This window comes from Cnephaeus nilssonii, assembly GCF_951640355.1.
Source record: "Cnephaeus nilssonii genome assembly, chromosome: 2".
NCBI lineage: Eukaryota > Metazoa > Chordata > Mammalia > Chiroptera > Vespertilionidae > Cnephaeus > Cnephaeus nilssonii.
Window position 1 is genome coordinate 14,369,111 of NC_137073.1, and position 24,709 is coordinate 14,393,819.

Sequence of the window (24,709 nt, forward strand, 5' to 3'; positions counted from 1 at the left end):
GCTGCAAGGTGCCGACGGTCATGTCTCACAGCCACATGGGCGCCTGGCGACTCTCCAACGCAGATGGTATCCTGATGTCCCCTCCTGTCAGCTTCTTTGCCCACACTGGTCCCTGGGAACATCCCCAGGACAGGCCAGCCTTTGCAGGGATGGGGTGTGCAAAGTTGGAACCTCTGTGAGTACCTGACTCCCGCAGGCCTGGCCTCAGCCTCTGGCCTCACTGCATCCATGACCCAGCCCAGGGAGGTCCTCAAGGCCTGACTACATCAACACAAAAGCGACTTTGTGAAGATGACACAGGGTCCTTGAGAGAATGACTTCCTCTAGCAGCAGCTGGGGGAGGAAGAGAGAGAAATGGACGTGATAGCAGGTCCCTTCTTATGGTGCCAGGAAAAAGGAGCGCGCGTCCCCTTCTAGGGGCTCTGTTCTGGTGAGCACGGGGCTGCTGGCCTTGGCAGGAGAAAAAGGGACAGCTTTTGTTGGGGTGTCATACAGGGGCCCCACAAAAAAGCCAGAGAACACAGTCTGCAAGCAGGACTTCGGGAATAAATACTTTCTGAATTCTTCTCTGGTAAATATGCATTAAAACATTTGATAACAAGCAAAGGGCTTTACAATTAATTTAAATTAAAACAAGACCGAATTTCCTACACTCCCAGCAGGAAGTTCACCTAAAACAGCTGAATACTGGATGCAGCAGCCATGGGCACCCCAGGCCTCAGTCCCGGGGCACCTTGAAACTGTCCTTCTCTTTGCGGATGGCCCTCATGGTGGTGACAGGGTCCGTCTCGCCCGCGTGCTGCTGCACAGTCTTCTCCCTGCAGAAGCCGAGTGCCAGGATGCAGGCTGCCTTGCCCCGCTCACTAACCCCTCCCAGGACACCAGGGAAGAGCCCATGGTCAACTTGGGTGTTTCTAACTGTGGATGGCGTGCTGGCCAAGCCCAGTCCTGCTGGCGACCCAGAGAGCAGGAACATCAATCCCATGTTGGCGTCTGGCAATGCCCAGCACCACGAGGCTCCTTGAGAATGCACCCGCCCACCTATAGATCCTGACTCTGGGGTCTGAAAAGACCCATGTGCTTGCCAGGGCATCGAGAAAAGTGTCCCCACCTCGCCGTTAGGAAAATGTGTCTGATTTGTGGCTATACTTAATCCAGATATCTGGGCAGTCTCCACCATTTGGGGTCTTCAGGAGTTAAAGTGAGTGAACATAGAGCTTGAGTGAAACAGAGGCCAAGACGCCTGCGCCCACCTGCTCGCACCCTCACCTCACTCTCATGAACGGGTTATAGGTGAACTCCTCTGCAATGGTGGACGGCACTGTGGGCTCCCCAATACTGTACTTCTCCTGCAAAGGAAACACATCACTTTACTACGGAAACTTCTGAAGATTTTCATTTCAAAATACCTTCTACTGATCCTAAAACATCTTCTGGCAGAGAAGGCAAAGTGAGCAGTCAGCAGCGTCGGGTCAGGCCCCTTCCTGCTCATGGAGGGGAGATCTGAGTATTGCAGCTGCCACCACAACCCATCTCCTTTGCTGTCTTGGAGGGGGAGGGGCAGGGGGACATGGAGCTTTCTTTTATTAATATGAAGTTTATGTTCCACGTTACAGAAGTAATAACCAGCAAAAATGCAGAAAACATGAAAAGAAGAAAACACCCACCACCCCACACCCAAGACAGTGCATGGGTTGTGCACAGTTCATTACTGGGAAGAACAGCAAGAAGACAGATGCCCAGGGTCCCTCCCCTGGCACGACAGCCCCCTCTACAGGGTGGTGAGTAGGGGTATTCAGGCTTCCCCTAGCGAGAAGCACTCTGGAAGAGCCCTCAGCGGGCACCTTGTCACCTCCAGTCAGGATGGTCTTGCCCCTGATCAACACTGACCAATCAGACAGAGAGAAGACGCAAGTTGGGCCATTTGGCCAACTGTTAGCTTCTATAGAAACTCTACAAGGAGGTCAGGATTGACAGCTGGGATCTCCACCCTCCCAGCAACCCCTGCCCTCTGCCCTGCTAACCTGGAGGATCACGCCATAGTTGCTGACACCCAAACCCAGGCTTCCTAACCATTCAGGGGCCCTCAAACCTGAGAATCTGGATCTTACCGCCCCCTCCCCCCCACTGTGATCACTGGCATCAAGAAGTAATCCTTCATCATCAAAAGTCCTCTCTCTCCTGCCTGTGCCTTCTTTGCATCTCTCTCAGCAGGTGTCAGGGCCGGCCCTACACCAGTGTGGGGGGCTCGGGGTTATCGCAGCTCCTCCAAGGCAAAGCCTGCCTGACTTCCTTCATTTCCCTTTGCCCGGTGCCTACGCAGGGAGGTGCTCACAGTGGGTTAAAGACATGTAAGAGGAACACTAACTACAGCCATACAGCGGGGTGTTTTGCAGCAATAGAAAGGAATGGAGCTGGTAACATGCCGCACATTAGGCCAAGTGAGAGAAGCCCATATTGCGCGATCCCATTGATACCTATAGAAACAGGGAGTGAGTGGCGCCAAGGCCCAGGAAGAGAGGAGATAGGGAAGTAGCGACTGCTAGTAGGTATGAGATTCCTTTTGAGGTGATGAAAATGCTCTAAAATTCATTGTGATGATTGTACAACTCTTGAATATATGGAAAACCATCTAACTGTACACACTAAGGGGAAATTATGTGGTTGATTAATTATACTTCAATAAAGCTGTTTAAAAAAGAAGAAGAAGAAGAAGAAGTAATCCTTCAACCGTGGGAGGTGTGTCTAGTAGGGATGGGGCAGGAAGTCAAGATGAAGGTTTACTGCTAATCTCTGTTCTTTCCCTGTCACTGAAAACAAGCTTAGAATGTTTTATAATATTCCCGGTGCTCCTGTATTCACTTCTCCTAAGAAATCTTATTCTATTTCCTATGAGGGAAGAAAACAAGTTAACTCTTCTAAGGATAATTTTAAACAGGTTCGTACATGCAGAGTTGGGGGAGTATGGGGTTGGGTTAGTTGTCCTAACCTCTTAGATTATCTGTTAAAGTGAGTGTTAATGTGCAGCGATTTTTCTACCCAAGCAGGAAGGATGCAGAAATGTAAACACTGCGGCACCGTTCGCAAAAGCAGGTTGGAAACGCTAAGTGTCCTCTCGAATGAGATTGGTAAAATGATATATAAGTGACATTCACACATTAGTATATTTGAAAGTAAGATAGATGGGTAGACAGTGGTAAAATAAGTACAATAAAATGTTAGAAGAGAATAGGTGTTAGGTACATGAACGTTTTCATATGTGTGAAAATTCTCATAAAATGTTTAAAAGGCAAAAAAAGTTTAACACCATTCGGTATAACCCATGTGTCAAAGAAGAACTCACAAGGATCTTTTTTAAATATTTCAAATTGAAGTTAATGAAAATATAACATTCGAAAATGTATGGGATAAGGTTAAAGCAGTTCCTGAAAGTAAGTTTTTAGCTTTAAGTGCTTATATTAAAAAAAAAAGAAAAGTCTAAAATCAATGAACTCAAGTTCCATATTAAGAATCTATAAAAGAAGTAAATCCACAGTAAGTAGATGGAAGGAGTTTAAAAAGATAACAGCAGAAATCAGTGCAATGGAAAAAGCAAACAAGGAAAATTAAGGCAAAAGTTGTTCTTTTAAAAAATCAACAAAATTGGTAAGAATAATGAAGAAAAAGAACACAAATTACCAAATCAGAAATGAAAGAAGGAATATCACACAGCCAACAGATATTGGTTGGAAGGGGCCATACAAATCTCAAAATAAAAGCTAAAACTATAAAATTTCCCAAAGAAAACACAGGAGAAAACTTTTGACCTTGGGAAAAGAAAAGATTTCTTAGGAAACAAAAAAGTATAAACCATAAGAGAAAATTAATATGCTGGACTTCATCAAAATTTAAAATGCTCTTCAAAAGACATTGTTGAGAAAATAAAAGGCAAGCCACAGAATGAAACTATTCACCATACACATACCTGGAAAAGGACTTGTATCCATTACATATTTTTAAAAAGTCCTCTTATCTTTTATAAAAGCGTAATATGCAAATTGACCAAACAGCAGAATGACCGTCTGGACGACATTCCGGACGACCACGCTATGTTGGGGAGGGCCCACCATCACCCCACAATCGCCCCGCAGAGGGAGGCCCAAGCCACTAGACAGCGATGCTGTGGCAGGTGTGTGGGGCTGGCCAGCGACTGCCCCGCAGAGGGAGGCTCAGGCCAGCCAAGTGATCACACCCCATGCCTGTCGCCCACAGAGGGGGGCAACCAGTGGCGGCCGGGGGTGGGGGGTGGGGATCAGGACAGCAGCCGCACAGATGGCAAACAGTGGCAGGAGCGGGGGTGGGGCCAGCAGCCAGCAGCCGGGAGGAAGGAAAGCCCCAATAGGCCCTGATTGCCAGCCTACCTGAAGGGTCCCGGATTGCGAGAGGGTACAGGCTGGGCTGAGGGACACCCCCGCCCATGCATGAATTTCGTGCACCGGGCCTCTAGTTATTCAATAAGAAGAAAACAACCCAATGTTTTAAAAGGGCAGAAAGATTTGAACAAACACTTCAAAAAATGGCCAGTAATTGGTAAATGCAACTTAAAACCACAGTGAAACACCACTATATACCCATTAAAATTAAAGAAGACTGACAATACCAATGTTGGTGAGGACATGGAACAACTGGAACTCTCATACTTTGCTGGTAGAAATGTAAAATAATACAAACACTTAGGAAAACAGTTCGGCAGTTTCTTTACACGTCAAGCATATACCTAATACAACCAGCCATTCCACTCATAGGTATTTTACTCAGGAGAAATTAAAACATTTATCACACAAAGACTTGTACACAAATGTTCATAGCAGCTTTATTACTAGAAACAACACAAATGTCTATCAAGGGATAAATGGGTAAACAAAATGTGGCATATCCAAACAATGGAATACTAGCTATATAATAAAAGCCTAACAACCGTTAAAAAGGAACAACCAGAACGACCGATCACTATGATGCACACTGACCACCAGGGGGCAGATGCTCAATGCAGGAGCTGCCCCCTGGTGGTCAGTGCACTCCCACAGGGGGAGCGCCGCTCAGCCAGAAGCCGGGCTCACAGCTGGCAAAAGCAGCAGTGGTGGTGAGAGCCTCTCTCCCACAGCATTGATAAGGTGCAGCGAGCCGAGCGGTAAGGAGCAGCGAGCAGGTAGGCAGTAAGGAGTGAGGGGTCCTGAACTGTGAGAGGTAGCAGGCCGGGCTGAGGCCCTGCCCCTGAGTGCATGAATTTCGTGCACCAGGCCTCTAGTTTACAATGAAATCCAAAAACATGAAGTACTTAGGGATACATTTAACAATATGGGAAGATCTTTAACAGAAAATTATGAAATATTGCTGAGAAGAACTAAAGGACCTCAATAAACGGAAAGCTATATAATGTTCATGGAAAGACTCAATATTGTTAATTCTCTCTAAATATTTTGTTACAACACAGTCCCAATCAAAACCAAGCTGACTTTTTTGTAGAAATTAAAAGATTATCCTAAAATTCACACAAAAATGCAAAAGGCTTAAAAGAGTCAAAACACATTTTTCAAAATGTGTTTTTTTAAAAATATTTTTATTGATTTCAGAGAGGAAGGGAGAGGGATAGAGAGATAGAAACATCGATGAGAGAGGCATCAATCAGCTGCCTTCTGTACTGGGGATGGAGACTGAAACCTGGGCATGTGCTCTGACTGGGAATTGAACCTGGGACATCTTGGTTAATGGGATGATGCTCAAACACTGAGCCATACCAGCTGGGCCAAAACCCATTTTTAAAAAGAATAAAGTTAGAGGATTTGTACTATCTGATTCCCAGACTTACCATAAGCTATAGTAATTAAGACAGTATTATTGATACAAGAATAAGTCTGATCAATGGAACAGAATAGAATCCAGAAGTAGATCCTTACAGGGTCCATTGTATTCAGCAAAGATGCCAAGATAATCCACTGAGGAAAGGACAGTCTTTTCAACAACTGGTACTGAGAAACTGAATGTCAATTTGCAAAAAAGTGAACTTCTGCCCTTACCTTACACCATAAACAAACATTAACTTGAAATGGATCATTGACTTAAATGTAAATTTATCTGGATATATGTAGGGGTATGCAACGATTTTTTAGATAGGACACAAAAAGCATAGAAAATAAATAAACTGAACTTCACCAAAAGTATAAGCATTTATTCTTTAAATACATACACATATATATATATATATGTATGTATATATATATATCTTCTCTAATAAAATGGTAATATGCAAATTAACCATCACTCCGCTACATAAGCCATGCCCACCAGCCAAGCCACGCCCACCAGCCAATCAGGGCGAGTATGCAAATTAACCCAAACCAAGATGGCTACAGCCACAGAGAGCCAGGTTTCCCAGGTAACAGAGCAAGCCAAGCTTTCCATAGCCGTTGCAGGCCTAAGCCTCCACTCAAGCTACAAAGTTTCAATTACAGAAGGTAAACAAATTCAAACAAATGGTGGCAGAATGGAGCTTGAGAGAGCAGGCCAGGGTTGCCGGCGGCAACAGGGGAAGCAAAGCTTTCCGCACACCCTGGCCGGGCTCACCCGCTTAAGGCTACAAAGTTTCAATTGTAGAAGGTGAATTAACTGCCACAGAAATGGCTGCCGCCCCAGAGGGAACAGCAGGCATGGCTCCGCTCCAGGCTACAAAGTTTCAATTGTAGAAGGAAAATAAATCCCAGATACCAGGGCCTCTGCTTGGGTTGCCAGGTGGCATGGCCGGCCTGCAAACCACCACAGGCCCCTCGCTCAGGCCGCCCCACGCCCCAAGGTAACCCCACCCTTATCTGGGACACCCTTCAGGGCAAACCAGCTGGCCCCCACCTGTGCACCAGGCCTCTATCCTATCTAATAAAAGAGTAATATGCAGATTGATCATCACTGCAACACACAATATAGCTGCCCCCATGTGGTCAAAGATCCTGCCCCCATGTGGACACAAGATGGCCACCACAAGATGGCCTGCAAGGGAGGGCAGTTGGGAGGCACCCGACCTGCAAGGGAGGGCAGTTGAGAGGAACCAGGCTTGCAAGGGAGGGCAGTTAGAGGTGATCAACCCTAGGAGAGGGCAGTTAGGGGTGACCAGGCCGGCAGAGGAGGGCAGTTGGAGGTGATCAACCCTGCAGGAGAGGGCAGTTAGGGGTGACCAGGCTGGCAGAGGAGGGAAGTTGGGGGCAAACAGGCTGGCAGGAGAGCAGTTAAGCATCAACCAGGCTGGCAGCGGAGTGGTTAGGGGGTGATCAGGGTGGCAGGCAGAAGCGGTTAGGGGCAATCAGGAAGGCAGGCAGGCAAGCAGTTGGGAGCCAGCAGTCCTGGATTGTGAGAGGGATGTCTGACTGCCCGTTTAGGCCCAATCCCACCAGGATCGGGCCTAAACGGGCAGTCGGACATCACTCCAGGAGTCCCAGATTGGAGAGGGTACAGGCTGGGTTGAGGGACAACCCCCTGCCGTGCATGAATTTCATGCACCGGGCTTCTAGTATGAAGCCATGTATGTGTGTGTGTATGTATGTATGTGTGTGTGTGTGTATATATATATATATATATATATATATATATATATATATATATATTTTATTGATTTCAGAAGGAAGGTGGAGAGAGAGATAGAAACATCAATGATGAGAATCATTGATCGGCTGCCTCTTGCATACCCCCTACTGGGGAGCAAGCCCACAACCTGGGCATGTGCCCTTGACCGGAATCGAACCTGGGACCCTTCAGTCCGCAGGCCTACGCTCTAGCCACTGAGCAAAACCAGCTAGGGCAACTTTTATTCTTTAAAAGATACTGTTAAGAAAATGGAAAGGCACCTGGCTGGTGTGGCTCAGTGGTTGAGCATGGACCCATAACCAGGAGGTCATGGTTTGATTCTTGGTCAGGGCACATCCAGTAGGAGGAGTGCAGAAGGCAGACAATCAATGATTCTCTCTCATCATTGATGTTTCTATCTCTCTCCCCTTCTCCCTTCCTCTCTCTGAAATCAATAAAAAAAACACAAAAAAAACACACACACATATAAAATAAAGTGGGAAGGCAAGCCACAAACTGGGGGGAAATATCTGAGATCTATATATGACAAAGACTTGTTTCCAGAATATACAAGAAATTCTTACACCTCAGTAAGAAGACAACCCAATTTTTTAACTGGACAAAAGATCTGAACTTACACTTCACAAAAAAAGATGAATAAAAGACCAATAAGCACATGAAAAGGCATTGAATTTACACCAGAGTAATGTACATTTTAAAATCACAAGGATATACCCCTATTCCCCTATTAAAATGGCTAAAATTTAAAAGATCAACAACACAAAGTGTTTGTGAGCATATGGAGCAACTGCAACTTTTATGCATTCCCAGTGGGAATGAAAAATGGTAAAACCAAATGGAAAACAGTTTGGTAGTTTCTGAAAAGTTAAATATACACTTAACATACAACCCATCAATTGTACTCTTAGGCATGTTCCCACAAAGCAGAAAACATGTTCACACAAAGACTTTTACACAAACATTCATAGCAACTTTATTCATAATACTAAAACACTAGAAACAACCCACATGTCCATCCAGAGATGAGTGGGTAAACAAACTATAGCATATCCATATGAGATGCTATTTAGAAATAAAACAAGAATGAATCCTAAAAACATCATGCTGAGGAAAAGAGCCAGAGACATCAGAGTTACATGGAAGTCTAGGAAAGAGTAATCCATAGTGACAAAGCAGACCAGTAGTGGGAAACTGAATGGGAAGGAGCAAGGGAACTTTTGGGGGTAGTGTAAATGTCTTGTATTGTGATTGCCTTGGGGGTTACACAGGTGCATATATTGTCAAAATTCGTCCAACTATACAATGCTCACTGGGGTACTTTTCATTGTGTGTAAATTATCCTTAATAAAATTTAGTTTTAAAAAAGCAGATAACCATGAAAAGAATGAGTTCAATCTGTATGAATTGCTATGGAAAGAGTAATGAGACCCAGTATTAGTGAAAAGAAAGCCACAAAGCAGTTATGTATAGGATAAATACAGAATAAATTTTTTATCTTATTTATTATTATTTTTAATCCTCACTCAAGGATATTTTTTCCATTGATTTTGAGAGAGAGTGGAAGGGATAGGGAGAGAAAGAGAGAAACACTGATGGGAGAGAGACACATTGATTGATTGCCTCCCACATGCCCCCACCACGGCCAGGAGCTTACAACTGAGGTACGTGTCCTTGACCAGAATCAAACCCAGGACCCTTTGATCCTCAGGCTGACACTCTATCCACTGAGCCAAACCGGCTAGGGCCAGGATGAGTTTTGTTTTGTTTTTAAAAATATATTTTTATTGATTTCAGGGAAGAAAAGAGAGGGAGAGAGAAACATCAATGATGAGAAAGAATCACTAAACAGCTGCCTCCTGCACGCCCCTACTGGGGATAGAACCCACAACAGGGGCTTGTGCCTTTTACAGGAATCAAATCCAGGACCCTTCAGTCCGCAGGCACTCTAACCACTGAGCCAAACCAGCTGGGGCCAGGATGAGTTTTTTTACACTAAGAAAAGTATTCATACCTGTGCTGTGTAAAAAAAAAAAAAAATGAGATATTTATAGACTGATTAAGATAGTATTTAAATTTTTAATAAAATATTTTTTATTGATTTCAGAGAGAAAGAGGGAGAGAGAGAGAGAAACATCAATGATGAGAGTGAATCATTGATCGGCTGCCTCCTGCACGCCCCACACTGGGGAACAAGCCTGCAACCCGGGCATGTGCCCTTGACCAGAATTGAACCTGGGACCCTTCAGTCAGTAGGACGATGTTCTATCCACTGAGCCAAACCGGCTAGGGTGTATTTAAATTTTTATAGGTATTATAAGCCTACCCTTGCGCCGCCCCCCGGCCCTCTCCCTCCCCCCCCCAAATTGATAAAGATGCTTAACAAAACCAGGTGATTTATTTAAGAAGAAGAAGAAAACAACTAGGTGAGGTAGCTTTACTCACTGAACTCAGCAAAAGGGAGCTCCCCTATACCTGAGGCTTCCCTTCCCGGGGGTGTACGTTTCTCCAGTGACTGCAGTGGGAACCCTCTGCCTTCCCGGAGCATCTGCAGCTGTGTTTCCAAAGCCCCCAGAAGTCCAGGACAATAAGCCAACCCCTGGGCTGAGCCAAGGAGCAAGTCTGGGGCCATAGTTGAAATAAATGCCTTTCAGTCAAACAGCCTCCAGAGAGAACAGCTGTCACACAGTCCTACCTGCTGCCCAGGACATGGGAAGTGGGCGGTGCTCTGGCACTTAGGCCTGCTGCGGAAACACAGACTCCCAGGCCCGGCCCAGACCCACTGAGTCAGAGAGGATCTGACGAGCCACCTGGTTCCTGCACAAAGCTGGGTGGGCCTAAGCCCCTGCTTGTTCATGGCCCTGAGGAGCACTGGCTGCCCACTCTGGAGATGATGCCTTGAGTGCCCGCAACCCGGGCCCTACACAGTCCCAGGAAGTCACTTCACAGTGACTGACACACAGGATGTGCCCCACAGCAGATCCCACTCACCTTGGCCCAGGCCAGTTTCTCCTGAATGGCGGTGTTGCTGGGCTCCACATGGCGAGCGAACTTGAGGTTGTTGATGGTATATTCGTGGCCACAGTACACTCTCTGAGGAAAAAGCCAAACCCAGGAGCTCTGAAGAGACTCATTAATCCCCCTCAAACTCCTCAGATATTGGCCTCAAGGGCCCTGTGCTGGGCCAGTGACACCAGGGAGCATGCCTTAGGATAAGACACTTCTTGCGAGTATGTGAAATAATAAAAACTACGTTTAGAGAAAACCCACGGTCCTAGAGAAAATGCCCCCACCCTCCCACTCTTTCTCACACGCAGGGGTAGCCACAGGGGGCGAGAGGGAGATGTAGGCCAGGCGGTCAGAGGACAGCGTGGGAGAGCAGGCATGTCCTCACACCACCAGCCAGGGCACTTGGCAGGGGCTCTGCCTACTGTGTCCGGAGGGAGCCGGCCCAGGACCTCGATCAGGGCTCTGTACATCTCATCCGCTGTCCCTTCAAAGAACTTCCCGCAGCCAGCCACAAACAAGGTATCACCTGAAAGAGGACAGCCATGGAGCAGTGAGGCCACCAGTAGGACACACCCCTTGGGAGGCTGATGTCCACTACTGGGCAATGCTGACCACCTGCTGTCCATGGGCTAAGCACCGCTTTGTCCCCTGAGCTGACTGGGGCCCAGCATCAGATGTGTCCTCCACCTAGATACCGGACAGAGCCCAAAGACAACCCACAGCTGTCGGTTCCCACCCACCCCAAAACTTTTCACTCAAGTCTCACTCACTGGTACCACCAGCTCCCAAACAGCTGCTCATACCCAAACCTTAGGGTCATGCTGACTCCTCACTTCACTGCCCATTCCTATTAGCTGTAGTGCTGAGACTCCCACACCCAGCACTTGTCCCCACCTGCCCAGTAGCCCCTTCCCAGGCCTGGCCTGTATCTTCCCTTCTCCCAGGCAGCCAGGGCCATCCTATAACACCCTCCATGATCTCATCGGGAACCCCTCACAAAGGACCACAGCCCACGATAGCCCTCGAGATTTGAACCTGCCACCTACAGATCACCCTTTCCTGACTTCATTCTTTTTTTTTTTTTAATATATTTTTATTGACTTCAGAGAAGAAGGGAAAGGGAGAGAGACAGAGAAACATTAATGATAAGAGAGAATCATTGATCGGCTGCCTCCTGCACACCCCCTACTGGGGATGTGCCCGCAACCAAGGTACATGCCCTTGCCCAGAATCGAACCCGGGACCCTTGAGTCCGCAGGCCGACGCTCTATCCACTGAGCCAAACCGGTTTCAGCATTCTTTATTTTTTTTAAATATGCTTTTATTGATTTCAGAGAGGAAGGGAGAGGAAGATAGAAACATCAATGATGAGAGGGAATCACTGATTGGCTGCCTCCTGCACACTCCCTACTGGGGACTGAGCCCTCAACCCGGGCATGTGCCCTTGACCAGAATTGAAACCAGGACCCTTGAGTCCACAGGCCGACGCTCTATACATGGAGCCAAACCAGCTAGAGCCTGACTCCGTTCTTTAGACAGTGTCCCTTCAGAAGACACTTCCAGGTCTCTATGCACTGCTGCTTCCCTTCCCGAGTCTTGGCTCGGTTCCGTGCCAAGTAGAAACCACAGGCATTTGTTCTCCAGGTCCCTGTGGTGAGGACAGCCTGGGACCTCATGACATCAAGCAACATTCCTCTTCCATCAGCACCTGCCAAGCCTCTTCCCTGACCCGTCAGTGCCCAGTCCTGCCCACCACATCCCAGGGCCAAAGCCACACTCTTCTATGGGCTGTCACCTCCTCTGCTTACATCTTAGGGGGAGGGAGCGTGGCCGTGGGTCACTCAGACCTGGGCTTGAGGCCTGGGGCCACCAATAAGCCCACCTTTGCAGCTGTAGATTCCTTGGCTGCACACAGGCCAGCTAGGGCCCTGCTGGACTGTCCTATTTCCCACACCATTAGTCCCCACTGAGGACACTGTAGAATTTTTCACATTTTTATTACTAAAGTCACCAATAAGACAATGTACTCCCTGCCAGCTGCTGCCACACAGAAAACAGTGACAACTTGTGCAGGACACAGTTCAGGTCTGTGTTTGCACCTTCCAAAGCGAGACTCAGCTTCTAACAGCACAGTCCCCAGGGGCCCACCCACACCCCCAGGTCCTGACAACCTTGAGAGGCAGGCACTGCCTTACCACCCGACAGATGGGCAGACTGGTGTCCAGTAGAAACAGGAGTGTGATGTCCAGAGGGTTTGCCAGGCCAGGCACCAGGCACACTCCTCTCAACTCAGGCCTACACCACTCGGTGAGGACACTTTGCTCTCACCACACACACAGGTGAGACCACTTCAGGGCAGTGCACACATGGCATGTGGGCCAATTTACCTATTCCACACCACAGTCAGACTTAGCCCACCATGAGGCCTGGGGCTGCCACAATGTGCCCAGGGATTGGTAACCCGACTCACAGCCCCACCTCCATCACTGCAGTGAAGACACTGAAAAGAGCTGCCTGTATTTTTTAAAAACTGAGATCTGTGGATAATATTGGATTTGTAGACAAGCTACAGAGGCCTCTTATGCACCCCCCACCCAGTTGGCATTTCCCTGGTGTATCTGTCGAAACTATAAGCCTGCGTCCCTACATTGTTATTAACTAAAAACTCCACCCCACTCAATGCACATTTCCCATTAACGCCCTTTTTCCATGGCAGGATCCAGTCCAGGAGCCCATACTGCACTCAGCATTGTATTTTTTTAAAAACTTCCACTGCAGTGACAATATTATGATTATAACTTACATTTCTGGAAGACACAGAGCTTGAAAACTATTACATTCACTAAAATATTAAGGTGGCAGTAGGGCTCCATGGGGCCAACAGGCCTGCTTTTCCCTGCGCACTCTCAACCATTACCGTTCGTCTGTGGCCACTGGTTCGTGCCACCCTAACTGCCTGGTTGTCACATGGCCGCTCTGCTTTGCCAGTTCCCCAACCAGCACCAACATTCTTTCATTTCCTCAGCCCAGCGCTGGGACGTGCTTCACAAACCTCACTCGGCTTGGCCTCCGCAGACTGCAGCCGCTACCTGAACTTACCCACCACCTCTGAGGTTGTCGGGGCTGCCAGGCAGGCGCTCTCAGGGGTGCTTTGTGTAGGAGACCCTGACCAAGACTGGCTACTGACTTTGCCAAACCTACTCGGCTCACAGCCCACGGGGGGATGGGCAGTGTGAGCACTCAGAAGGGCATCCGTTAGGCCCACGTGAGGTGGGCCTGAGACTCACCGCCCTGCCCACCTGGCAGCTGCTGGAGGTAGTGGCGGCTCAGGCTGCATCTCTACCAGGCAGAGTCTCTCAAGGAAAGGCTTGTCCCCAGGGCACCAGACAGTGGTGAGAGGGAAGCACAAGACCAGCCCCACCAGGAGGCACCACTCCTCCCTGTGTCCACCCAGCCTCCTGCCCCCGTGTGTTTGAAGCTGAGCCCCAGGCTCTGCCCTGAGGGCTGTGGCCCTCCTCTCAGCCCTGTGTAGTTTCAGGCGGGAAATGCTCTGCTTCTCCACTCCTGTGCCAAGAGGGTCTTTGCAAAGAACACCCAACCCCCAGCGCACAAAGCTGAACCCTCACCTGTAAACACAGCAGAGGGCTCGGAACTGCCAGGCTTGCTCACAAAGTAGCAGATGTGTCCAGAAGTGTGACACGGTGTTGACAGGCACTTGACGTTGAGAGACCCCACCTGGAACAAAGCACAGGCTGGCGAGTGCTCCTAGGGCTCACAAGCACGTGGCCTGCTGGTCTATAGGTCTCGCTCAGGCCCCACACCTTCCACACAGCAAGACGTGGATCTTGCTGGTGACCATGAGACTCAGTCCTCAAGTGTGTCCCAGGGGCAGGGGCCACCCTAGAACCTGGTATTTGCTGATGTGCAAAACCAAAGGGGCTTCTTTTGTTTTCTCCCTCAAAATCAGCCACTGAACTAGGCGTCTAGATGGTTTTGCTTCTTAGATGTTTGGCCTTTTACTGTTTTTCTTCTCTGTCTCCCTCCTCCTCCAACCTCTTCACATAAACAAATACATGCACCCAGAGAACCAAGATGTCGGCATAGGTAAACACCTGTACTTGCTTCCTCCCACAACCACATAAAAATTACAGCTAAAATACAGAACAACTATCATCCAGAACCACGGGAAAGCTGGCTGAGTGGAAGTACTACAACTAGAGAGGTTAAGAAGAAAGCGCATTGAGACTGGTAGGAGGTGCGGAGGCGCAGAACAGGCTGGCACCTGGGTGTGCCGATTTTTTAATCAGGAAGGAGATACAAGCTCCCACCGGCTCTGAGATCCAGTGCCAGGCAAGACTCGGGGGGACCCAGACATATATGGGGAGAAACTGGATTGTCTGGCATCAGGGCACGAACGTGGGGGCACCTGTCTTCCAGACGGAGGTGCTTTTGTTCCTGTGCTGGGATTTCCCCAGTGCAGGACTGACTGGCAGCCATTGCTGTTTGCTCTGCCCTGGTGGTTCCCTGAGATCATGCCCTACCCAATTTACAACCCCACCCAAGCTGTGCACAGCAGCTTTTGCATATGAATGACCTGTCCTTTCTCAGCCTAAAACCTGTCAAACAAGCTGCAGCTGGGTCAGGGAGCCCCAAACCTATCAAAAGAAGGCCCATGGCCAGCAGCACCAGCTTGCCTTGCTTCACAGCTGGGCCTCGTCTGGGTACTTCCCAACCTGATACAAAGAGGAGGAATCTACAGATCTCTCTGTAGCTCCTGATGGGTGGCCCCAGGCAGTGGCTGACTTTGCGCCCCCTTGGAGATCCAAGAGCCAGTATACCCAGTGGTCAGTGCAAGACCATACCAGATTCCAACTCTTCACATCCATAAGTGACACACTCAAGGGGCAGACTCAGTGAGCACCAAAGCCCCACTGAAGCAAGTCCTTCCCCATAAGGGTGTCTCCAGCACAGCAGCTCTTCCATTGTAAACACAGCTGGTCCTCACAGCCAACTGACCTGGAGGTCAATTCCTCCCAGTGATACCAACAGCAATCAAGGCTCAACTACAACAAGACTGCACACAGCCCACAAAGAGGTGCACTAAGAGTGTCCACCTCATGTGATTGGGGAGGCTGAGCCACTGGGCCCTATAGGACACCTAGCACACAAGGCCACTCTATCAACTCAAGGAGACTTAGCAGCTACCCAATACATAGAAACAAACACAGGGAAGCAGCCAAAATGTGGAGACAAAAAAACATGTCACAAATGAAAGAAATGCAAGAAAGCAAACTACTGGATATAGAGTTCAAAACCACAGTTATAAGGTTTCTCAAGAATCTTCTAGAAACCTCTGAGGAACTTAGTGAGAACTTCAAGGATCTTAGTGAGAATGCCAAGAAAATGGAAAGGACCAGTCAGAAATTAAGCATACACTGACTGAAATAAAGAATAATATACAGAGATTCAACAGTAGACTAGAGGATCCCAAGAATCAAGTCCAAGATTTGAAATACAAGGAAGTAAAAAACACCCAACTGGAAGAGCAAAAAGAAAAAAGAATCCAAAAAAAATGAAGATAGTGTAAGGAGCCCCTGGGACAACTTCAAGCGTACCAACATCCGAATTATGGGGGTGCCAGAAGAAGGGAGAGAGCAAGATATTGAAAACCTATTTGAAGAAATAATGACAGAAAACTTCCCCCACCTGGTGAAAGAAATAGACTTACAAGTCCAGGAAGTGCAGAGAACCCCAAACAAAAGGAATCCAAAGAGGACCACATCAAGACACATCATAATTAAAATGCCAAGGGCAAAAGACAAAGAGAGAATCTTAAAAGCAGCAAGAGAAAAACAGTTAGTTACCTACAAGGGAGTACCCATACGATTGTCAGCTGATTTCTCAACAGAAACTATGCAGGCCAGAAAGGAGTGGCAAGAAATATTCAAAGTGATGAATAGCAAGAACCTACAACCAAGATTACTCTACCCAGCAAAGCTATCATTTAGAATTGAAGGTCAGATAAAGAGCTTCACAGACAGACAAGAAAAAGCTAAAGGAGTTCATCACCACCAAACCAGTATTATATGAAATGCTGAAAGGTATTCTTTAAGAAGAGGAAGAAGAAGAAAAAGGTAAAGATAAAAAATTATAAACAACAAAGTGACAACAAATACATATCAATAAGTGAATCTAAAAATCAAATGAATAAAAAATCTGATTAACAGAATAAACTGGTGAATGTAATAGAATCAGGGGCATGGAAATGGAGCAGACTGACAATTCTCGGGGGGAATGGGATATGTGGGGGGGGGTGGGAAGAGACTGGATAAAGATCTTACATGCATGTATGCAGTACCTATGGACGTGGACAGTGGGGTGGATAGGGCCTAGGGTGGGGTGGGAACCCGGTGGCGGGGAGCTATGGGGGGAAAAAGGAGGGACATCTGTAATAATCTGAACAATAAAGATTAAAAAAATACACACACACACCCCAAAAAACTGAAATAAAGATGAACATCTGTATGACCTTGACCTGCATCACCAAATGCGGACATCTGGGGCACGTGCTCCCCACACACACACATTTCAAGTCACACACATCCTGACAAATCGCCCCTAAACACTCCAGCTGCATCTACTAAGAAAAGAGCATCCTCCTGCATCATCTCACTATCATCACATCCAAGACATTTAGCAACAGCATGAGAACATGATCCCATGTAGCGTCCATATTTAAATTTCCCATTAGCTCTAAGCTGTACCCTGCAGCTTCTTCTCTTATCTAGTCATCATCTGCACACTGATTTGCCTGTGATGCAGACGGGACTGCCCAGGCTCGGGCAGCCCCAAGAGCCCTCCAACCATCCACCAGTCAGGCTGTCTCCACAGCTAGGACCCTGGGGAAACAAAGGGGGCAGCCAGGTGGAGGAGGCAGTGTTCCCACCGTGCCCCCACCCCACACTATGCTCTAGGGCCTGACATCCATTTCCTTTGCGGTCCATTCCTCACCTGCAGTGTAGACAGGTGTGTGATCTTGTGAGTCAGGGCCCCAATACGGTCATCGCCCCCGTACACCTTCAATCCAGGCTGCAGCTTGACAAGCTTCTCATTCCCGCCAGCATGGTCCCTGGAAGTGGAAAAGACCTAGGGCTACTGCTGATATGAAGGAGCTTTGCTTGCTTGTAAACCCTGCCCAAACAGAAATTTTATTTTCCTAGTTACGCTTATCAGAAGTAGAAATGCATCTTCCAACACAGGAAACTGGCTTCTCATCTGTCATTTGGTTCCACTGATAAGAACGTCCTCAGGCACCGCATTCCCATGCCAGGCATTTCGGTGCCCCCGCCTCAGCACTTCAAAAAGGAGGTCAGTTACACCAGAGCTAGCTCAGCCGGGCCCTGAACGCAGCGCAGGGCAGGGCGTGTGCCCACACTTGAAGAGCAGCCGTTCCAGGACAAGGCCAGGGCTTTGGTCACTACACCGTCTCCTATGGACTCTTCTGATGGGCCCAGAAACAGCAGGGCCAGAGATAAAAGGAGGCTGGCCCTTAGCCCTCCTTCCCTCAAAGGACTGTTACACGCTGGTCAGGGCCAACCCCTTAGCCCGCTCACCACCACTGATAAGTGGGCGGGAGGCACAGGCCACACCCTGGAGTTCAGTTTAGGGCCTGGTTTAGGGTTTATGTTCTAGCATAAACATAAGGTGCTGAGAAAATCCTCCAGAAAAGCGACAACTGATGTGGGGATAACTTAGCGTGGGAGAGAGAAGCAAACTGTGCAAAGCTGAGGAACAGGGGTGCTTCCTGCAGCCACATGGAGGCCCAAAAGGCCCAAAGCACAGCACAGGCAGATTTCCCAAAGAAAGAGGCTGCATTAAGTAGCTCAGGCCAAGGGCAGGGCTGTAAACCCCGTCCGTAATTAGCACCTGATGTCCCAGAGACTCAGCAACTTAGTTATATCAAGCCAGACATTCCCACCATTTAACAAGCTGGCCAAGCCACATGCATACAACACTCCCAGTGAAAGGCCTCATTTTATTTCTGGGAGAAAAAGGCTGGTGAAGCGGAGCTCTACAGGCTAAGTAATAGCAATGCTACAAGGACAGATTCACTCAAAGGTGTTAGCTGCACTCTAACAGTTATTGGGGGGCGGAGGATCAGAACCAAATAAACATTATTTTTTTTTTTAGCTTTGAAGAACCTCAAAAGTTTCAAAAATCTCAAAGAAGGACCTTGGACATACAACTCTAATCCTAAACCCAAACACAGGTGCTTTTTCATCGTTTAGCCTTTAAATATAAAAAGAAAAAAGCCACACACAACCTCTCCAAATATGGCTGCCGGTTTTAAAAACACTAAAGGCTAGTCTAGTTTTTTCCCTAACATTGAGGCCAACATCTCATCACACCAGCCCAAGTGCTTTCAAAGGCATTGCGGGAGGTCGTCTCATGGCAGAAGGATCCACAGCACAAGCATCTCCCCACAGAACCCCCGAGTTACCAGGCCCCATCACAGGGCCAAGGGCCAGGGCCTGGAAGACCAAGGGGATTGGGCAGCGGCACGGAGGCTGACACCGAAGCCTTCTCAGAGGCAGACCCTCAGCTGCACAGTGGTCACAGCTGTGGGGCACAGGTGACTCAGACTGCCAGCTGTGGGAGGGCCCAGAGAGCCTGTGAGAACCCCACCCAACCCCACCCAACCCCACCCTCAGGGTGTGCCTGGCAGGGAGCCATCAGGCCTCATCAGCTCTGCTGGCCTGGAAGAAGGTCAGCCTCTGGAGTGGAGCACTTACCAATGGTGGTGGGTGGTGAGCACCGTAGTCAGCTTCACACCGTGCTTTTTTGCCATTTCTACAACCTGCAACCAAACACGAAGCAGGACAGAGGCCACCGTCACACTACAAGTGCTGGCTCACCGGCCCACAAGGTGGGGTGCCCAACCGGGACTCAGGGTGTGCCAGGAATGGCTGGCTCTGTCCGGACCCTGCCAACTCGGCCTAACTTCGGTAGAGCAGGGTGAAAGTGGCCTTTCTCTCTCTTGATGCACTTGGCAATTCAGCCCCCACTCTCCACCCCCACGACCTCTCCAAGCCCCTCTGGTCAAGCGCACAAAGCCTCAAGGAAGAGTAGACAATACCAAGTACAGCTCCTGCTTCTCTGCCCAAGGACTTAACAGACACAAGGCCTTATCTTTCCACACCAAAGCTTCTGGTCACCCACCCCTTTCATTGGCCCTTTGACCTGATAACAGTGGCTGGGCACTATTTAAATTGTTTGTAAAAAAAAAGAAATAGATTCATTTCTAGTTAGCTTCAGCCAAGTTGCAAGAACACGGAGGTTATCACACCCATCAGAGGATGAAGAACTGGTGCCAGGGACACACCTCCCACCTTCTGGGGCTGCACTGGGTCCACAATGGCGGCCTCCTTGGTGTCATCATCAATGATCAGGTACATGTAGTTGTCAGTCAGGGCAGGCAATAACTCAACCTTCATGGCGTCCTGTTCCACAGTCAAGCTCTTCCTCAAATCTGTGTGATGGAGGAGAAGTCCCAGCTGGGCTAGACCTGAACATGAATGCAGTTTTGGTCAGTGTTCATGTGAGGCCACATCAGGCATAGACTTCAAATCAAGCCCTCAATGACACAGCAATAGGGGTGTCCTGGGGATGTGACATCCCAGAACGACATGCAGTGAACATCCAAGCATGAGGCTCACCCTGCAGGGTTGTCTAAGTTTCTTTGAAAGAGAAGAGAATATTCTCATTTAACCACATCAGTAAGAAATTCTAGAAAACAATTCATATTCATGGAAATCAGCTCTTTCAGATTTATGATCTGAATATTTTCAACAATGAAACTCCTATTATTCAATCTAAAAATTCATGGAGGCCCTTGAGCCTTAGCATAAAAGGGACTAAAACTGTATAACAGAAGGCGACAGAAGGCAGCCATGAAATTCTGGGGTATGTGCTGGGGATGGGGCCTCTCCCCAAAGGGATCCAGAAAGCAGGGAGCCCCAACTGATGAACAGACAGGCCATGTCTCCAGGGGCCATCGAAAGCAGATTCCACCTTTTCTGCCATGGTCAGGGAAACTGCCTGGACTGTCGCTTTAATGATCACACTCAGATATCCAATTCCCCTTTTCCTTTGACAACTAGCTGGGTATTTGCCAGACCCTTGTGCAGAGCAGAACAAACATTTTTGTATGATCAAGTTTGTGATGTTCCACCAGGTATCTGAGACCCAGTGTTATCTGAGCCTGACGACTATACTACACAAAGCAGTGTGTGTAATGCGGGTGCGGGTGGGAGGCGAGCAGAAGGATAGAAACAAAACTCCACGAGTCTGGAAGCATCCTCCTCTAAGGGGGGCCCCATTTTTGTATTTCCCATAGAACATTATCCACTCTGCCCAGGTAAAGAAGGACCATTATTTACAGTTGGTGCTTGGAAACCTGGGGAAGATGCCATTATCTCTAAGCAAAGAATTCATCTGGTCCAGTCACCACCAGAAACCTTATTCCTTTTCCAAAAATTATATAACCTAGCCCCCCACAGCCTGAGAAATGCTCCCAGCTCACTGATTTGCAACTGTGATCTTGTGTAACCAGAGTGTATGGGCCTGCAGCCTATGGTCTGGGCCAAGTCCTGAGACATGTTTTGTTTGACTTCTTTTGGATGGGACCAGTCCTTCTACATGGCATCAACTCCTGGCGATTCCCTACAGTCCACTCCTGACACAAACACTCAGCCCTGACACTGTGATGAGCTTTCCTAAATGGAAAACAAAACAAAACAGGCTCTTTTCTTAGTAATGGAGACACATTACCCACTCCAGAACCTTAACTGCTTTCAGTAGAATTTGAAAATGGCCAAGAATGGCTTCACTGCTTGTTCCATCTGCCTACTTAATGCCCTCCTGTCATTTAGGTAACTGCTAACCACGTCCCAGAGACCGCCCCTATTGCTAATCAGCCAGGTAAAATATCAGGAAATAAGGAAAAGGATATTTCAAAATAAAGGCCAAAATAGTCCAACAAAGCAAGAGGTTAGAATCTGATCTGACAGCTGGAAGAGCAGGCCCTTGGAGGCCAGTGTGCCCAATGCCTCTCATTTTAGAGGCACTGATGGAAACACACAAGGGAGGACCAGGGGCCCACAGCCCACAGCCCCAGTCTTACAGGACCCAAGCATTGTTCCAGGGTTCTCCCCGTTGTCACCACTTTAGATTCCGTGCCTCGGGTTCTACTTGACAACCAAAACTCAGATGAAAAGATGTGATTTACTTTGTGGAGAATATAATAGCATTTTCTGGGGCTCTAGGTAGTCACATCACCTTAGGGCATTCGAAATACGGGATTTGTGGGGTGGGGGTATGGAAGTATGTGGGAAACCCCCGCACCGCCCAGCGTCAAGGAACGTGAGGCTGCCGGGCTGCCGGGGAGGTCGGTCCGTGCGCCGGGAACACGGCTCCTTACCTAGCACAAGCCTTCAGCAACCTCAGCTGACAGTTACCCACTCTGTCTTCAGCCCTCTCAAAGCCTGACCCCACTGCTGTGCAGCCTTTCGAACCCAACTGGCCTGCCTGCCGCCGTCAGCGAGGGTTAAAGTCCTATGTCGATAAAAAACAGCGTCAGGCGTCAGCCGCAGCGGCCCGGTGACTCCCTGCCGCCGCACTGGCGCGGGCCAGCGGGCTGCGTCCACGCCCAACGCCCGGCTGCGGGCCGCCGGCGCCTCCGGGACGCCCGGGGAGCTCAGGTGGCCTAACTGCCATTCCCGGCTATGACACCCGCCAGGGCCCTCGGACGTGACTTGTCCCCGCCCCCGGCCCCTACCGCTGTCAACCCTGCCGCTGTCAACCCTGCCCCGGCCCAGCCGGCCCTGGCCGACCTACCCAGGCCGCGGCGGGCGCAAGCGGCTCCCAGTGAGGTGAGACTCCAGCGGCCGAGCAGCCGGCTCAGCACCATGACCAGGGCGGAGAGCGGGCGGCAGTGCGAGGCGTGGGCGGGCAGCACACGCCGGCGTCCGCGAGTCGTGGCCAATCAGTGCTTGTCTCGCGCCCCACCCCACTTACTGACCAATCAGAGCTCGATTCCAAGTCCTGCCCGCCTCACGGCCAATCAGCGCTCGCGTCCAAACCCATGCCCACGCCCTGCGGGCGAGAATCAAGGAAGCGGTTGCAGCTTAAGAGCGACGTAAGCGCCTCCGTTTTTTCCAGGGACCAGGCCAGCGTCCCAGAGGTAGACACTGGACAGTGGTTCACCCGAGGCCGAGCTCCGCCACTGCGGCGCACCCGGTGGAGCACAAAGCCGAACGGACGGTCGCGGACGGGATTGCGCTCGGAGACAGTTCGTCCTCTCGGGGTAGCCGTAGGCATCTGGGGACGGGTTCCGGCCGAATCCACGTGACTCTAGGGGCGCCTAGCTGGAGCCATGGCGGTTTCCAGGCCGCTGTCCCGCTTCTGGGAGTGGGGTAAGAATATCGTGTGCGTGGGCAGGAACTACGCGGACCACGCCAAGGAGATGGGGAGCGCGGTGCTTAGCGAGCCTGTGCTCTTCCTGAAGCCGTCCACCGCCTATGCGCCCGAGGGCTCGCCCATCCTCATGCCCGCCTACAGCCGCAACCTGCACCACGAGCTCGAGCTGGGCGTGGTGATGGGCAAACGAGGCCGCGCCGTCCCGGAGGCCGAGGCCATGGACTACGTGGCCGGCTATGCCCTGTGCCTGGACATGACCGCCAGGGACGTGCAGGATGAATGCAAGAAGAAGGGGCTACCCTGGACCCTGGCCAAGAGCTTCACCACCTCCTGCCCCGTCAGCGCGTTCGTGCCCAAAGAGAAGGTCCCTGACCCTCACAACCTGAAGCTCTGGCTCAAGGTCAATGGAGAACTACGGCAGGAGGGTGAGACATCTTCCATGATCTTTACCATCCCCTACATCATCAGCTACGTTTCTAAGATAATGGCCTTGGAAGAAGGAGATATTATCTTGACCGGGACGCCGAAGGGAGTTGGCCCTGTTAAAGTAAACGATGAGATCCAAGCCGGCATACACGGGGTCGTCAGTATGAGATTTAAGGTGGAAAAGCCAGAATATTGAGTCTTTACAAAGCATCTCAATTTCTTAAGTTTCAGAAGAGAAGGGAGTTGGACAGAAGCAAGCAAAGGTTATTAAAAGTGACAGTCCTTTAAAAATAAATCAAAATATAAAGATGATTTGATTGGGTTGCTGTGCCTCAACTCAGGGAAGATACGAACTCCAAGAAAAACATGATCTAGAACAGCCGATCAGAAATGGAAAGGAGAAAGAAATGCCTGTCTGTCTTCTAGGAAACAAACAGAAGAAAGTATTTGTGATGTCTCCCATGAGGCATGAAATGTTCAGAAGATGTTCCTAAAACTGGACTGGAAAAGACTTTTCAGTGAGTCATTCTGGGATCAGTAGTTCAAGAATTAATCTGCAAAGGGAGTTGAAAAGCATGTTTCAAACAAATGTTTCCCACATTTCTTTGATCATGGTAATCATCTGGAGGTATTTGTAAAAAAAATACTTCCAAATTACTGGCCCATACTGGACCACCTGTATTAATTAGCAGTTAATCTCCAACACTCCATGTGATTCTTATGAAAAGTGTGAAAAACATTACTCCACATATTTTAATTTTAATTTAATAAGTTAATGAATGACAACCTCACTCGTTTGTACCCTGGCTCATAGATTCTGAGTTTAAGAGATAATTTTGAGCCTGGCTGATGTAGCTCAGTGGTTGATTGTCGCCCAGATTGCCCACTGGATCTCCAGTAGGGGGCGTGCAGAAGGCAACTTACCAATGTTTCTATCCCTCTCCCTCTCTAAAATAAATAAATATTTTTTTAAAAAGATAATTTTGAAACTGTTTTTAAATAAATATGGTTGGTTTTGTGTGGACTAAAAATCTTTCCCCTAATAGTGGCTAGGAGGGATGCTTCCTTATTAAAGGACTTCAGACCTTGGTCACACTACCTTTGGCCTGGTGAGCACTGTGCTTTATTAACAGAGTTCATCAGCATCTCTACCTCCTGACCAGAAATAAGCAGGCTTCAGGGAAGTTAA

General features: G+C 48.8%; 2 protein-coding genes across 5 annotated transcripts; one reads left to right on the top strand and one right to left on the bottom strand.

The window, feature by feature from the left end:
- Positions 1-679: 679 nt before the first annotated feature.
- HAGH (hydroxyacylglutathione hydrolase) lies at positions 680-22,625 on the bottom strand. Of its 4 annotated transcripts, none has more exons than XM_079797287.1 (9): positions 22,513-22,625; positions 20,000-20,182; positions 19,410-19,474; positions 17,629-17,746; positions 14,244-14,352; positions 11,040-11,143; positions 10,600-10,701; positions 1,270-1,349; positions 680-818 (listed from the first exon to the last, which is right to left on the bottom strand). In XM_079797287.1, exons 2-9 carry the CDS (start codon positions 20,054-20,056, stop codon positions 719-721), a joined length of 735 nt encoding a protein of 244 aa, XP_079653413.1. In that variant the 5' UTR covers positions 20,057-20,182; positions 22,513-22,625; the 3' UTR covers positions 680-718. The 4 variants fall into 4 exon arrangements, with proteins under 4 accessions (XP_079653413.1, XP_079653411.1, XP_079653412.1 ...); XM_079797285.1 differs by having other exon boundaries at positions 20,007-20,182; positions 22,513-22,619; XM_079797286.1 differs by lacking the exon at positions 22,513-22,625 and adding an exon at positions 22,097-22,227 and having other exon boundaries at positions 20,007-20,182.
- A 174-nt stretch (positions 22,626-22,799) lies between these two features.
- Positions 22,800-24,455, top strand: FAHD1 (fumarylacetoacetate hydrolase domain containing 1). The gene has a single exon (XM_079797196.1). The coding sequence runs from the start codon at positions 23,051-23,053 to the stop codon at positions 23,714-23,716; it is 666 nt and encodes a 221-aa protein (XP_079653322.1). The 5' UTR covers positions 22,800-23,050; the 3' UTR covers positions 23,717-24,455.
- Positions 24,456-24,709: the final 254 nt, after the last annotated feature.